General features: G+C 38.2%; 1 protein-coding gene across 1 annotated transcript; it reads right to left on the reverse strand.

Annotated features, from left to right (window-relative positions):
- Nucleotides 1-1,755: 1,755 nt before the first annotated feature.
- On the reverse strand, nucleotides 1,756-14,785 carry LOC113105876 (ATP-sensitive inward rectifier potassium channel 10). Its single transcript, XM_026267244.1, has 6 exons — nucleotides 14,183-14,785; nucleotides 9,408-9,767; nucleotides 9,090-9,301; nucleotides 8,426-8,557; nucleotides 8,156-8,333; nucleotides 1,756-2,600 (listed from the first exon to the last, which is right to left on the reverse strand). Exons 2-6 carry the CDS (start codon nucleotides 9,763-9,765, stop codon nucleotides 2,200-2,202), a joined length of 1,281 nt encoding a protein of 426 aa, XP_026123029.1. The 5' UTR covers nucleotides 9,766-9,767; nucleotides 14,183-14,785; the 3' UTR covers nucleotides 1,756-2,199.
- Between the last annotated feature and the right edge of the window lie 1,687 nt (nucleotides 14,786-16,472).

Genomic DNA, 16,472 nt, shown 5'->3' on the forward strand with positions numbered 1-16,472 from the left:
GTAAAGTGGAAGTCCAGTTATGAAAAAGTGTCTAAACACAAAAGGAAATTCATGAAACAGATGTATCCTTACAGCCGCAGTTGAAGACAGGCAAAATGTGTAAAGATAAAACCAAATTCATTCTTTATATCAACAACACAAACCATCTGAATAATAATAATAATAATAATGTCTCATAGGTGGTTTATCACTTGCCAGCTAAAAAGCTTACAACTGATCTCTCATTAAGTTAATTTTATAAAACTAATTACATTTATACTCAATAATTTGACTAACAATAACACAATACATGCACAATAGTAACTTGACTTAACAAACAGCTCTTATTTATTATTATTATTATTATTGTTGTTGTTGATTCATAGGCACTTTACAATTTCTATAATTCAAAATACATTCTTTCACTCTTTGTCATTATCTTCATATATAAAAGGCCATGTACAGTTAACTTGGATCCAAACAAAATCTCCACAATAAAGCCTCCTCCTCGAGTTAAAGTGCTTTTAGTATTGTTAACAAACATTATTATGTTTATTCCAGTGACAAAAGATCAACTATAGGGAAAAAAAACTAGATCTTTACCCAAAATAGCTCTATACTGGCACTGTTAGACACAAAGATAGATACAAATCCCATCCAACGCAGTCTCTTAATAAGACACGCACGAGTTATCACTCTAAATGTTGTACCTTTGCTCTATCATTAACTACAGTACAGTGGTTTAAATATGATGATGACAAGCAACCCTTCAGTGCATTGTAATCCATAATCCTTCTGCAAAAATAAATCAATATCCATGTGTTTATAAAATCAGGTATTGTCCATCAGAGTTTACAGAATAGTTGTTCTTCTCAAAGTGTCTAAGTGGCACTGCTTTTCTTGGCCACAAGGAGGTGAAGTAGTCCTTCCTAGTGAGCAGCTCCATCACACCAGCGTCCCTTGCTGTTTTGTCATGAATAAAGCAGCAGATCTATGTTGAATCATCATTTGATTCCACATGGTCTAATAGTTTAGTAGTTTACAGTATTTCTCATTTACAGACTCCAGCTATATCCGGAATTAAACACTAGCACACTGACAGATGCATGTAGCATACTATTTTTTAAAGTATCTTGTATTGAAATAAAGTACCATCTACAATAAATTCAACCCTAAACATATATCCGATAGTGTTAACAAAAGCAGCTGTGAGATTAAACACATTTGAGCTCTTTTATCATTAGTTTCAGAAGACTCTTTGCTTCGCATGGCAAGTGTAATGCTGTACCGGGTGAGCTATCGAGCAAGTTTACTATGTCCGAAAAATCATGCATATAGAGCTGATTATGTGATTATTATGTGCGAACGTCAAAATGTTTTACTTGTAATGATAATAATCTGTGTGCAAAGGAATAAAAGTTGTTGGTGCTTTATCGCCACAGTGCTCTTTGTGATTATAAACTGCTGTGAGTTGTATGTATAGGTATGTTTTTGAAGTTTGCCAAAAATGTAGGGAAAGCCATATTTTTCCAATAGTTTTGCCATAGTAGATCAACTGTGTGTTTTGTGCGTACAGAAAATTGCATGCTATGCACAGTACACATACTATATGTGACCCTGGACCACAAAACCAGTTATAAAGGTCAATATTTGTCAGAGATACAGCTATTTGAAAATCTGGAATCTGAGTGTGCAAGAAAATCTAAATATTGAGAAAATCAACTTTAAAGTTGTCAAAATGAAGTTCTAAGCCATGCATGTTACTAATCAAAAATTAAGTTTTGATATAGTTACAGTATACAATTTACTAAATATCTTCATGGATCATGATCTTTAATTAATATACTAATAATTTTGGGCATAAACTAAAAATCAATAATTTTGACCCATACAGTGTATTTTTTCTTATTGCTACAAATATACCCCAGCGACTTAAGACTGGTTTTGTGCTCCAGGGACACAAATACTGCAGAAACAGGAAATGTGGTATGCTAGTGTGCTTTTCCGAACATAGCCGCTCTGTCTTTATCTTCTCTATTTCATGCTTGTACGCCAGTGCATTTCAGCGCTAGCCAACTCTACTGGCACCCTACCTAGTAAAACAGGTAAGCCTAGTGGCATCATAAAAAAAAAGTTGGCTAACACTGAATCAAATAAGTACTCAAGCAATTTATCTCCATCTGATCCCCCGTTCACTCATTCATCTGGGTTTTCCGCTCTCTAGACGTTACTAATGCGGACGCTGAGCTGGTCTCGGACACGCCCCTTGTCCCGCCCCCTTTCCTCCCGGTAGCTCTCCTCCAATCGTATCTTCTCCAGATCCACTCCTTGGACTCCACTGCCATTGCCTTGTTGTTGGGGCGACTGGGTGCTTGGAGGCGGGGCTTGTTTAAAAAGGGGTGGGGTCTTGGTCTTGGCAACCTTGTCAAAGAAGGCAAAATCAGCTACATACTTTCCGGAGGGGGACAGGGAGACGACGGGAGGAAACTCGTAGCCCCACAGGATCTCGTCGGGCAGGTAGGAGGTGCGGACTTGGCATGTGGCCGAGGTCGGCTCCACAGTAGCACTCATGATCACAAGCAGCTCAAAGTCAGCCAGCTCCGGATCCGTCCACCCGCCACCTTATAGAGAAACAGATGGAAGAGATTTAGTAGTGATTAATATAATTCATCCCATTTTGTTGCAAACTTTCATTCAGTATGGCGAATAAAATTGGAGAAATTCTCAAATCTCATTCATGCTTGAATATAAGCAAACCTAGAGAGTCATATCAAAAATACTTTTTGTAGCTTGTCTATTTTCACTTACATTCTCCTATTGAATAGAATTTGGATATTTCACGTACCCTGGTGTCGTTCCAACGCGAATAAAACAAAAATAATGACTTTATTCAACAATTCCTTTGTCAACAGTCTCCTCTGTGTCTCTCCATGTCACTCACCCGGTTTTAATCCATAAAAATATCTTAAATTGTGTTCGAGAAGATGAACAAAGCTTTTATGGGTTTGGAACGACATGGGGGTAAGTGAATAATTACAACACTTTCATTTTGGGGTGGAATAACCCTTTAAGCCTTCTCCTTACTCCATTTAAATGTATATTACTTTTAAAATACTTTTATATTTTTCTACCTTATTTATAATTTTTTTTTCATGTATATTATGCAAGGTTGTTTTCGTTAACTATAACTGAAACCATGGTGAAAAACTTGAAATAAAAGAAATAAATAAATAAAAACTTGAAATAAAAGAAGCATTCATTGAAATAATGTAAAATAAAATTTCTCATTTACTGTACAGTTAAACTTGATGCACTAAAATAACTCAAATCAAATATACAAAGAAAATTACTGAAACTTACTCATAATGCAAAAATAAATAAATAAAATAAAATAAAATAATGTGATATTACGTTCAGTTTTTATTAACTTTTTTCTATTTTATGTAAGGACCTGGAAATTTTAGCAAATTACTTGCATTTTTGTGCACAGTTGGTGAATAAATGAAATATTGATTCTGATTCTAATTCTAGAGTCTATGAAAGACATCTACAAAATTCTCAAAACATTTGGCCCCTAAAATAAATTTTTACACCATATACACACTTTAGATTAAAGCAGATAGTTTATCAATTCAGACAACAAGACAATTAACAAATGATGTAAAAATGATGTGTTAGTATGTAAGGAAACTTATGGCTCATACCAGCAGAAATCTAAATGCCTTCAGTCGTAAACATGCCATTCACCCACTGACACACACACACACACACACACACACACTTAAAATCGCACACACACCTGCATCAACATCCCACATTCAGAGCGAGAGACCGTCATCTGTGAAAACAGTCTCTACTTTAACCCAGAGCCAGTTCTGCATTCTGCGAGCAAAAAACATGGGGTTTCATAACCCACAAACACAAGATCATGCTCACAATGCTTTACAGTGCCCCCAAAACGTAACTGGACACTTGAGTCACACTTAGAAACTGACTGCATTACATTATTAAATATTTAGTTTAATATCATTTATTTTATTGTTAATGCTAAAACAACAGATGATAAATGGTGGGGTATTTCCTAGTATTTACTCTTCATTCGGAGAGTAAGAATTGCATTTAAGCATTCAAAACATTTTAGAAACCGTGTATGCAAATCATAAATTCTCATGAATTTAAAACTCACTGGCTAATTAATGCGAATACACTGACATGTATTAATTATCAGCATGTGAAGATGTTCTTTGTTGTCGTTCACACACTGACCATGACAGAACAGAGCCTCAGGGGATGTCTGTGTTTACTAGCGGACAGATCTGATGTGGCCTCTCACTGTGTCTTTAATGTGTTTCAGGAAACCAGATAGCCTACTTATATATGGGTCAGTCCTACTATCTGGTACATTTTCATGTCCCCATCACATAGAAGTTTAATAAAGGAATGAAATCATTACTTCTTTTACAGTTTATATATATATATATATATATATATATATATATATATATATATATATATATATATATATATATATATATATATATATATATATATATATATGAATATGTACACATAGGGGTAAATTTGATATGGCATGTTTTGAAGTAATGTAACACAATGTTTGAAGAAAACAAAAACTGACAATGTGATATTTAGTTTTTCTGCAATATATATTGTGATCTGGTCAAATATATATATATATATATTTTTTCATTTGACTTTAATAGCATTTGGAAATATTTATTCGTTCCAAAATGCTTGAGGAAACTAAATAATTTTGAAAAGAAATTAGAAAAATTAATATCACACTTTGTTTTACTTTCCATTTGAGTTTTCACAGGACACAAGTTTTGGATTTTATTGTGATTATTAAAAATATATATTACAAAAAATTACAGTACAAATATAAAATGACAATACTAATATTTGCATTTTAATTCTTCATTTTCAAAAGTTAAAACATCAAGCTTACATTTTTATGGCTTGATTGCAAATAAATATGCGCTGCTGGTTTCAGAGTAAATTGGCACTGTGTTCACTTACACGTGTGTATATTACAATACAGTGTTTCAGCATCTTACAGCAGCTTGATTCTCAGTAAATTAACAAAAGCTCACCAAGATGTTAAAACTCTGTATCTATTCAATTAAGTGCATTCAGCCCTAACATAATATTTTATTTTGATATATCTTGCAGCCCTAGTTTGAGTCAAACACATACACAAACACACATTTATGAGAGAACATTTTGTTTGGTGGTTCATATAGCTATATGCTGACTCTGAGTTAACACTTGGCGTCTCTTCTTCTCAGTCTCTTACGCAAACACAATGCCACATTCAGCAGACTGGCACACTGTGTGTTTAAGTTTTTTACTGTAGATTCACACACACTGGTGCGCTGGCACCCGTCCATACACGTACGTTTACACACAGCCACTCAGGCACATACAGATTCACACTGTAATGCACTGGCACGCTTTCGGACACGTTTTTACGGTCCGTGCCAGTTTCTTCATTCATATGCAAATGTGCTTCCATTGGAGCAACCTGAATAGCTATTTCTACTTCATATTCAGGTTTTTAAAGAAAAATGTAACGGTCAACATACAAATCAGAGTCATTTCTGGAAGAACGCAATCAAACGGGAAGTCATCATGAATTTCATTTGGATTAGGTTGCATTAGGCATAAGTGGGGTCTATTAAATATAACCTTATACCATATAATCCGACTACAGTCAATTACACTGGGCGATCTGGCTAGACTACAAACACCATGAGACAGAAGCATTGAGACGAGAGAAGAACGGATACACAAGGATATGCACGTATAGGAACAACTCATAGACGTGCGAGATGAGAGTCACATTCAGTGAATCAAGTGCAAAAGCGGGGACCGGAGGGTCTGATAGTTTGGGCCCTCGATGGGGTAGAGACTGGGACCGTAACTGGATCCACGACCTGCGTGTCAGCACCAGGAACTGGGCTGCTTTGTGCCTCTAATGAGACGCTCTGGCACGCTCTCATACACGCATTCCAGCCAAAGAGAGAGTATTTATAAAAGAAAGAGAGGGAAAGCTACGTCTACAGAGAAAGTGAATGTGGGCTAACAGAGAGAAAATGAGATGAAAGGAGGAAGAGGACAATAGATGCAGCTCATCTGCCAATAATAGAAACTCCAAGTTCCTGTAAACATGCCCCCACCTCACCTAAGTTTTTATTCAATTTTCTACAATTCACAGTAAAATTTAATTGAGAATGTGAAATCTGCTTCTGTTCTTTAACCTCCCAATATTCAATTAAACTTTTGCAGTCTTTCCCACAAAGCATTTCTATGGCTCACAATTCCAATCCTGACACCAGGAGTCCTTGCTGAAAAACATTTTAAGCTGGTCTTCCCATCTGACCAGTCTCAAGCACCCAAAATCCTTTAAAACCACTAAAACAGACCAGCCTTGTGGCTCTGATTTTGACTCGCAAATGAGCGCTTGATGGACAAGAGGAGATATGTTTGCATTTAAGGCCCATACACACCAAAATCGATAACTATAAAGATAACGATATTAGCACCCACACCAGCGAACGATTTCATCTGTTTATTCTAAGTGCACGCTCATCTACCGCTTTAAATTCTAAATCATGTGACAGCAGCATTGAATCTTATTGGCTGGTGATTCCAATGATATTGTTCTATCCGTGAATTGTGTGGTACCTCAATAAATCATGATAGAAGCATTGAAAAAGCAAGCTACATTGGCTATTGGTTGGATGATTACTTCTGATAAGTGTTGCTGTTTTGGTAGAAGCAAGGACTGGTGGGACAACACCTGTCCTCCATAAATTCACACATGATGAGTCAAAGACACATTCCCACATCCGAAACTTATTGCTCAAAGAAAATCCCAAGTTCATAAGTTTTTCCCACTGATAGTTACAAGACTGTGGTGGTGTTCATTTGCGATTAACTACTAAATACACAAACCCATCATTACATTTTGTTGTGGACCAGCAAGCAACAACCCAGAACACTTTAGCAATTCTCTATAAACCAATGCTCTGGCAAGCTACCCAAACACCCTAGAATCATGGCAGTAAGTTTTACATAAGCAACAGTAAATGTACAAATCCAATTCGCATTTACCCTCATGATTAATCAAGGAGAGGTAAAATGGAAACATAAATTGAGCCACTTTGGCCATCTACACGCACTTGATTCAGGTGTGAAGTGTCAGTGGAAACAGGGCACCAGTGTGTTCTCAAAGTGCCAGAACTCCCTGCACCTTCTGCCTGCAGCGTGACCTCTGCTCTGAAACAGAGCTTCTCCGGTATCTTTGACACCTCTCCCCACACTGCTGTTTCACGTTTCTCTCGTGTAGCACTCTATCCTTAGAGCAACTCTGCTGGAGCCACGGGGGTCAGTGCCCAACCACGCTGTCCCTGTTCTCAGGTGTATCCTACTGACAGTCTTCGTCTGCCACCATAGCCAGCGCCATCTCTGCACTCTCACGCAATCACTCACACAAGCTATGTGCGAAGCACTAACATGCATTTGACAGCTGCTTTTACCAAAAGCTAATTATTGCATTCTTGGTACACTTGCTCATTGGGTCAATTCCCTGGGAATCAAACCCACATGCATTGGCAGGCGCTTTTATCAAAAGCTAATTATATTGTGCTCACGATACACAGTGTCATGCATTTAATTCGTAAGGAACGCATTCTTTGGGAATCGAACCCATGACCATGGCTTTAGCACTATGCTGTACTGTTATAGCAACAGTAATCTAAAAGTTCCTGTGATGTGATGGGTTCAAACTGTGCATATATGAGGAAATGGAGTAGTGTTGTTTAGTAGTTCAAGTGTAAGGCTGGTAAGCAGATGGTTGCTGGTTCATTCACTGAAAGGAATGATCCATGAGCCAACAGAGCAAGACACCTAAGGTTGCACCAGCTGAAACTGTGCCTGTTCTGTTTTACGTTTACCATTTGGCAGATGCTTGACCCAAGACCTTGGCACAGCCAGCACTATGTTCTTCCAGTTGAGCTCCAATGATACAAGTTCAACTTACAATAGAAAGTATTGAATATTTTCAATATAAGCTTAGGCTTTCAGGCTCCATTTTGGAATTCCATCATTTTATTGTTCCAGTTTTCCTCTTAGTTCTCCTAGTCTTCCGTACCTTTGGCAGCCCAAGCCCGCAGTGGGCTGCTGTCATCTATCACGTGGTAGAAAGTGAGGGGCAGGATGAGGAAGGGGCTGTCACTGGACGTGTCCACTTGAAAGGCTACATTTCTCTGATCCAGACGCACCGTCTCTCCTTCTTTAGTCAGCGACGTCTGCAGAAGCTTACCTGTTACCTGAGGGACCCCAGGAATTGGACATATGATGAGTTGCACATACGCTAGGAAATTAATATATAATTTAACGTTATTTCATCAGATGTGTTTACCTGGCAGCCCAAAAGGAGGCTCTTACGCATGTTAGCGACACGGATCATGAGACAAGGTCGGCCCTCGTGATTAGCAACCACCGCATGCTGACTGAACTTCACCGTCTCACCACGTTTCTTCGGCCGTGCTACCTACATACCCCAGATTAAAACATTAATGCCTTATTAGATCAGAGAGAACTGTGCAGGTCACAAAAATATATTTTTTTAATCAGATACTGTTCCAGTTCAATCCAGTTCCAGGACAGCTGCATGTTTAATAAAACCCAAAACACCATTTATTACGAATACCAAAATATGCACTGAAGCTTGGCACTGTGTTCATTTACACGTGGGCATCTCATGATGGATCATCTAGTGTTTTCAGTGTCGCAAAGCAGGACAGAAAAGAGCAGTTCACAGCAAATGCTGCTCCACACAAACTCCGACTCTGCATTTGCTGTGAGTTTGGATCACTTAAACATTTAGGAACTCAACATTTGCCAGTCTTCTTCCCAAACTTGTAATGAGAAGTGCATATAAACAGGCCAATGTCAGGTTTTCCGCCAAAATAGACACATGATGGTAAGATATTAAAACAACCAGAAATAATTATTATTGCAACTGTACACTTGCTACGTGCTGTAGCAATGTTTTACCCAAATTAATTTAGTTTTAGTTGTACCTTGGCAAGGAAGGTTCCAGTGATGAAGATCTCCATCACCATTGTGATGACAAGCTGGACAATAAGCAGGATGATAGCAAGTGGGCATTCCTCAGTGATGCATCGAAAGCCATAGCCGATCGTAGTTTGTGATTCCAGGGAGAAAAGGAATGCTCCAGTTAGGGTTTGGACCTGCATCACACATGGCGTGTGGTTGGACGGAGGGTCAAACTCTGGTGAGAAAAGGACAAGAAACAAAGACATGGAAATAACAGGGTTGCAATATTTATGAAAATAAATATCCAGGTCCTTTTGAAGAATATCTCCTTCCCGCCTCACCTAGCAAATCTCCATGCACAAGTGCCACCAAGTACCAAAGCACTCCAAAGACAAACCAGGTGCCAGCGAAGGTTGCGGAAAACAGGAAAAGCTTGTAGCGCCACTGCATGTCCAGAAAGGTCGTCCACAGGTCACGCAGGTAAAGCGTCCCTCGGCCGCTGACGTGTTCGATGCGTACATTGCTCCGCCCATCTTTAGATAGCACCCGTCGACGGCGTCTCAATGCCGCAGGTCCGTTTCCTGTTGAAGCCCCGCCTCCTCCACCTAGGAGTGGCTTAAGAACGTCTGTCTGTGTCTGGGTGTGACAGACCTTCTGAGGGGAGGAGCTACGGGAGGAAGGGGGCGTGGCTGAGGTCATAGCTAGGAGGGAAGATAGAGCTAGTTTAAATATATTTTACCTTCCTGCAGACTTGAGTTCCAGGGTTGCAGGGTTGGCTACCTTTAATTTAAAATATGCATATACACAGGTCATGGGAAATAAAATAAAATAAATTGTAATATATTGCTATTTGTAACACATGACATTTTAGACGTCAAATCTGCAAACAGAGATTTTGAACTAAGAGCTTCATAAATAATTTAAACATTAAAACTCATCCACTGATGTAGTTGTTTGTGTTCAAAATGCAGTTTCTAAAATGCACAGGTGACAAGGCTTTCTTCGTCCAAAACTCTAGTTGAAGCTTTGAGCACATTAGACTGTTTGCTAAGTAGACAAGATACAGACTGCAATTGGGTTAGTGTTCAATTATGACCAAACACTGAAACATGAAAACCTGGACATCTTTTTGTTTAAGTGTTCAGGTTTTGGAGTGACAATTGCAGCAGCACATTTCCATTTATTATTTTGCTAATAATTCCACTTATTTCCCTCATTTTGTTTCCGGCCAGCAGTGGATGTTATCAGATGGGACTCATACAGGTGACAGTTTAGGTTACACAAACTACAAGTATCTTGTTACTCTGACATAAATAGAAGTTCTTTTTAATGAAATAACCCATCCAGCAGTTAGCCCTCTGTGTGAAAAACCTGTCCCCTTATCAGCTTCTGTAAAAATCTAGGTCGTCTCGTAGCATTTTAGAAGAAATAGCACATGGGAAGAGAGAGGGCTCTATCTCTGTCTGAGCTCTATCTGAAAGACGTACATCGTTCAAGTAAAGAGAGCCACATTAGGGACACATTAGCGACTCTCGGCAGTATTTAAAACAGACTTCTCTAAAAGCTGAAATGGGGAAAGTAGCTTTCACAGCGATCTTTATCGAGCATCCTTCTCTCTTGAGGTTTGTGTGTGCCAGGAAGGGGTACAGAGCCAGTTTTGGGGGCGATCCTGGTGGTCCGTTACTCTTTTTTGACACTATATTCAGACCCTCCAGCTGCCCAAGTGCATTAAATGCCCCTCATTCACACAGTGGAAGCAGCTGCCCTTTCTCATTTAAAGGCTAGTCGTCAACGCTGACCAACTCACATGTCGTGTTCGGTTGGCCCGGGTGAGCGCTGAAAAGGGGGACTTATTCACCATCCAAAAACACAAAACCCCAGGAAGGAATCAGAGATGAAAAGAACACCACAATGTTTTCCATATTCTCTGCATTCCTCTGTTACATTGAGGGTGACGCTTCTTAATCCTTCACCTTTATAAACTGTGTTTTGTAGATGCCGCTTGGACAGTTTTTTCAATCACTAGTTCACTCCCTTCCCATACAGCTTTAGTTCAAACTTTTTGTGTATGCAAACCACACATTAGCTGAGAGTACAGCGATCATGCTCAAAAAACTGAATTTTCTGACACTGTTTATCCAAAATGGTCTTGGAATAAAACTTCATTACACAATCATACTCTATTCAAGAACCAATAACGGTTTTATAGTCTGATGTTATAGACCAATGAATTGTAACTAAATAGCAACTATCATAAGAATAAGAATACATAAACACAAGTAAAACATCTGGAAATCACTTTTTCAGTGGACCACAAAAGATATTTTGAAGAACATTGGGAACCAAATAACTTTGGAAACCAGTGACTTCTATTGTATGGGCAAGCAAAAAAAAAAAAAAAGGATGGCACAAACATATTTCAAGCAAAACATTTATCAGAAGAAAGCGTTTGTACAGTTTGAAATGACTAGATGTAGTGTTGAAAATGCTTGTTTTTCTGTGGTTCCTCTGTGAACCTGAGGAGAACTGACTTTGTGCATCCACTAAAAATTCACCAAAACTCCAGCTGATTAAAAGAAACTGAGACAAGGATGAAGAAAAGTGTTTCTCCTAAGAAAACAAAATCACCTGTAATCTGACGAAATCTTAACAGTGATTTAAACTGTGCTCCAATTCACCAAAAAACTCTCAATATGAGCTTAAACATTTCTTTATTGTGATGCAAAATGTAACTATAGCATCGCCCAGTTCTCATGCTCAACATAACAAATCTCAATTTATTGATTGCTTGTACTGTTACAAAATGTATAATATATTTTTACTCCGCTCTAATCCGCTAAATGTGACTATAAACATTTGATATTAAGAAAGTATAAACATTAACATCATGATTTTCTGTAAAGCTGCTTTGAAACCATGAGTATTGATTTAATGTGCCTCATTAAATTCTGACAGGATCACTGATGATGATGAGGTGCTATCCACATTAATCTAATTGTTGTATGATGTCAAACAATTGACTAATTTGTGACTTTAAGGACAAAACAGCAACTTGAAAACATAACTAAGAACCGATATGTTAACTACGTTCCACAAGGAATCGCTTTCAAGGGTGACTCTATTCAATCTCGCTCTCTTCTCTCCCTCTGCATTCTTGTTTAAACGTCTAAGTGGTAGTTTAGTCTCACTCAGCTTCTGCCTTCCGCACCAAATAAAATAAATGAAATGAATGAGTACCAGGGAGATGTGATACGCTCTCCCCTCTCTGACCTCGCTCTCTCTCTCTGGACTCACACTGAGAGAATGAATAGGTATCTGTCTGGATCGCTGTGCTCTGAATACTAAAGCCGGCAGAGATGGAGGAGGCGTTCCTCGCAGGGCACGTGTTATAAGCGGAGTGTACACACAGCTGACCTCTGAACTCCGGCGAGTACGCGCCCACACGTGTGCACACTGAGACAGTACATACTGCTGACACGCACTTGACTCAATGTATGTTTCTCATGCTCACAAAGACCTTTGGTTTAAAGGCTTGAAATGCATAGTTTTGGAGACAAATATACATTGTGCATAAAATATTTGACTAGGAATACATGCAAACTAATTCAGTTATCATCATTTCCATTTATCAGTGATTGATTTCTCAGAGAACGTCAAAAACGAAGCCATGTTGTTCCACTGCAAATTGTCTTCATCTTCTTTCTCACTCTTTCTCTCACTTTCTGTCCTCCCTCGATGTCTTTCTTTCTCACTCGCTGTCCTGTATACACAAGAATCCTTTTGTTTAGAAATGAGATGAAAGAGACAAAAGCCACCATTGAAAAATACAACACTGCATGTGTGTGTGTGTGTGTGTGAGAGAGAGAGAGTGAGAGAAACACAGAGAGAGAGAGAAAGGAAGGAATGACATGGAGAGAGAGACAGAAAACAGTCCGATATTAAAACTCTCTCATCAGTATTCTGTGGATGAGCAACTTTTACTTTCCTCTATTCACCGGATCCAATGCAATTCTCTCAGTCGCAGTTGAACGTACTTGACTTTTCTATTTTAACGTGCTCAGGGAATCACTCTGCGAACAAATCGAGCCGCTTAACAGATCAACATTTCCTTAACCTCTAATTAATCTGTTGCACAGTTATCTGATCTAGGCAGATCCGTTATTTCATTGGCTGGCTTTAGATCTGCAAAACAACCAGGTTGAAATAAACAAGGGGGAAAGGCAAGGGAAAAGTTCAAAAAGAAAATGCTAAAACTTTGCCAGGTCTGATGTTTGCCAGAAAGAGCCATGGGGAGCATATCAGATCAGTTGAAAGGAACAAAAAAAGAAAAGAATGCCCACGCGATGCTGTGTTTCAGTCAGAGTCTATGAAATTATTTTGATAGCAGCGGATAATCCTCCTCTTTTATATCTCTGCATCAGCAAATATTATTTCTCTACAGCTCATTCATTAAACACAAATAGAGTGAACTGTTGAATTTGAAAGCTTTAAACAAACTGAAAGTTCTCATTATAAATCAAAATACAACTGTAATAAATGTGCATGATACTTATTGCAGACAAATGCATTTTACAGGAACAAAACTAATACTTGGCAAACAAAACACAAGTAAAAAAAACATATTTTGCTGGTTAAATTTTACTGTCAATCGTTTTCCTTTTTTCAAATGTATTTTGCATTACAATCTTTTATTTGACAGTGACACCGACTCAAATAAAACTAAAGCAACTGAATATTGACAGTTTTATATGCGCATTATTAATTACTAATTAAACATGTCACTGTATATTTAAGCAATCAAACTGCAGGCTACACATCAGAACAACTTATTTTCACTATAATACTTATGTCTATATTTAATAATTATATCTGTTTTGCATTCTATGTTCTGCTTGTGGAGATGCACCTGACGTCTTACATCATGTCTGCAAGGATCTTACTCATGTTGGAATTCATGACTTATTTAAGGATGACACATGTTGCTGGATTCAAATCTGCAGAGATGAATGAGATTCTTATGGTTGAGTTTCTTCACCAATCTCCTTCATCTGAAATAAACGCAGTCTTCTAGGCCTTCAGCGTAGATGTTAGGCTACATGTTTACTTCAACACTTACCTTTAGCCGAGGACTTGAATGCAGAGCTCTCTCTCTTTTGTGATTCACAACAGTCACTGCTGTTTTCCAGTTTCAGGACACATCAGAGGACAGTCTGAGGCGAAGGATGTGAAAGCGTTCAGATCGGAGAGAAGCGCGTTCCTGACAACTTTATCAACAGCATCCGCGCCAGAAGAGTGACACGGTCTCATAGTGTTTATAACTCAAATAAACACATTTCACACAGTTAATACGATTTTAAAACTCCAGCCTAAATAATTATGCAAACATACAAAATATGTTAAGTTAAAAAAAAATATATCCTATATATAATCGGTTCGATCCTAGCAATAAGTTGTGTCCTAAGCAGCAATAAGTGTCAGTCAGTGCTGGCCGAATGTTACCGATTTATTATGTAATGCCCTTTCTTTCTCTCTCCCTCTCTCTCTCTTTCTATCTCTTGTCTCGTCTTAAGTGGAACTCCTCAATAAGTTTTGTTCGCAGCACTATCTGAAAACTTTCTCCTCTCGTCTGAGTCCTGCCTTTCATTGTTGATGAAATCCGTACTTCGAGCGCCTCAGCACAGTTTAATTCATTAATTCATCGGTCCTCCTCCGCCCCCCGTGTCTCCGTCTGTAAATAGAGCCCTTGTTGAGCTCCTCCGCTCCTCGGCCTTTGTAAACTTTTCTGCTTGATTTAAATATGTCGAAATGAAGAAACTGTATGTTGCTGTTGTTCGGAGGACACATACATTATTTATAAATACGACCTCGGATGTTGAATTAGTTCTGTGGCGATTCTTTTCTCTATCCGAGCGGAATTTGCGACTTTTTCAGAGTGACATGACTTTGAAGTCGATGCATGTCCGCTTGAATAACTGCGAAGAAACAGGTGCAAACCTTTGAAAAGAGGCGCTGAAGGGGACGTAATTATAATTACTATTCGTATTATGCAACACTGTTATTAATTAATGATACACCAACAACAAAAAGTAAGCAAACAAGAAAATATAGCCTAGAACTATATAAAAAAAATTAGCAACAAAAGATACAAGATTAATAGTTTAACTTAAGTAGCCTAAAAGGCTAATTATTTTTTATTATTTATTTATTTATTTTTAAGGTTTAAGGGTGGTCTTACTAGCCTATAGATGTCATATTTCTTTCTTTTATTTTTTCGGGAATAAAAACGAGTCTGTAATGAATAGAAGCTGAATGGGTAGTAGGTCTTATTTTCACAGCCGCCCCACAAAAATGTCAAGTTTATTTATTTGTTTGTGTGGAATATGTAGCCTAGCTATATATTTTAATGTTGCGTTAGCAGAATGCTTGAATGTTGTTCTTTTGAACAGACTGAATGACTTCCTCTCCGCTTTACATTCCCAAAAAGGCCTTATGACTTGATTTTACTTTTGTGGTATTTGATGCTATTTGTCTGTTTAACTTCCCAATACGAAAGTCAACAGTTATGTTTTAGCTTATAGTCTAAAAGTAAAAATTGTTACCTTTCATCTGAAACCTAATATTGCATTTCAATTTCTGCTTATGAAAGTCTTGTTTGGGGTATAGTCTGTGTTACTGGAGTCTAAATAATCGGCCGTAAATGTTACAAGCGGCTATCATATATAACTAATTAAATTTAATTATTTACTCTCTAAAGGTTATCTCTGAAGGCTGGACAACGTAAAACCGAAGTTTGTGGTGGCGGAAGTTAAATTTACCGCGTGCCCTAGACGGACCAGACACATAAATCTTAACGCGGACCGGTTTGTGTCAAGACATTTTGCGCGCGGGTTTTTCACACGCGCGTTAATCTTGATTTCCCGCCCACCTGCCAAAGCGCGGCCGGAAGAACTCAAGGTTGGATACGTTTTTAACTGTTTTAAGAATTAAATCTAGGGATGTAAAACTATGTAGGCTAAATTAAATATGCCGTCTGAATATGAAAAGCAAAATAATAAAATAATAGCCTATCAAAAATAAATAAATTAATAATCTAATATGGAAAGTTAGGTAGTCTAATCTGTCACTCGGGGATGTAAGATGCAAATGAGAGGATGCAGATACACAAGAGAAGAAAGGGTGGATGGAAGAACACAGGATGGGGCACAAAAAGGAAGCAGAGGTGAAGAAAGTCGGTCAGGACTTTGGCTGGAAGGCTCTGTCGGAAGAGCCTTTTTCTTCTGTTCTGTTTCTTCTCTTTTGTTGACCCTTTTCTCTGGCATTACACTTAGTTTGTTTTACTGAGCACATGGTGTTCTTTTTCCCACTCAACTTCCGTCTCTCTCGCTGTTGATATTCAGTTCAGTATC

Source organism: Carassius auratus, chromosome 7, assembly GCF_003368295.1.
Source record: "Carassius auratus strain Wakin chromosome 7, ASM336829v1, whole genome shotgun sequence".
In the NCBI taxonomy this organism is placed as follows: domain Eukaryota; kingdom Metazoa; phylum Chordata; class Actinopteri; order Cypriniformes; family Cyprinidae; genus Carassius; species Carassius auratus.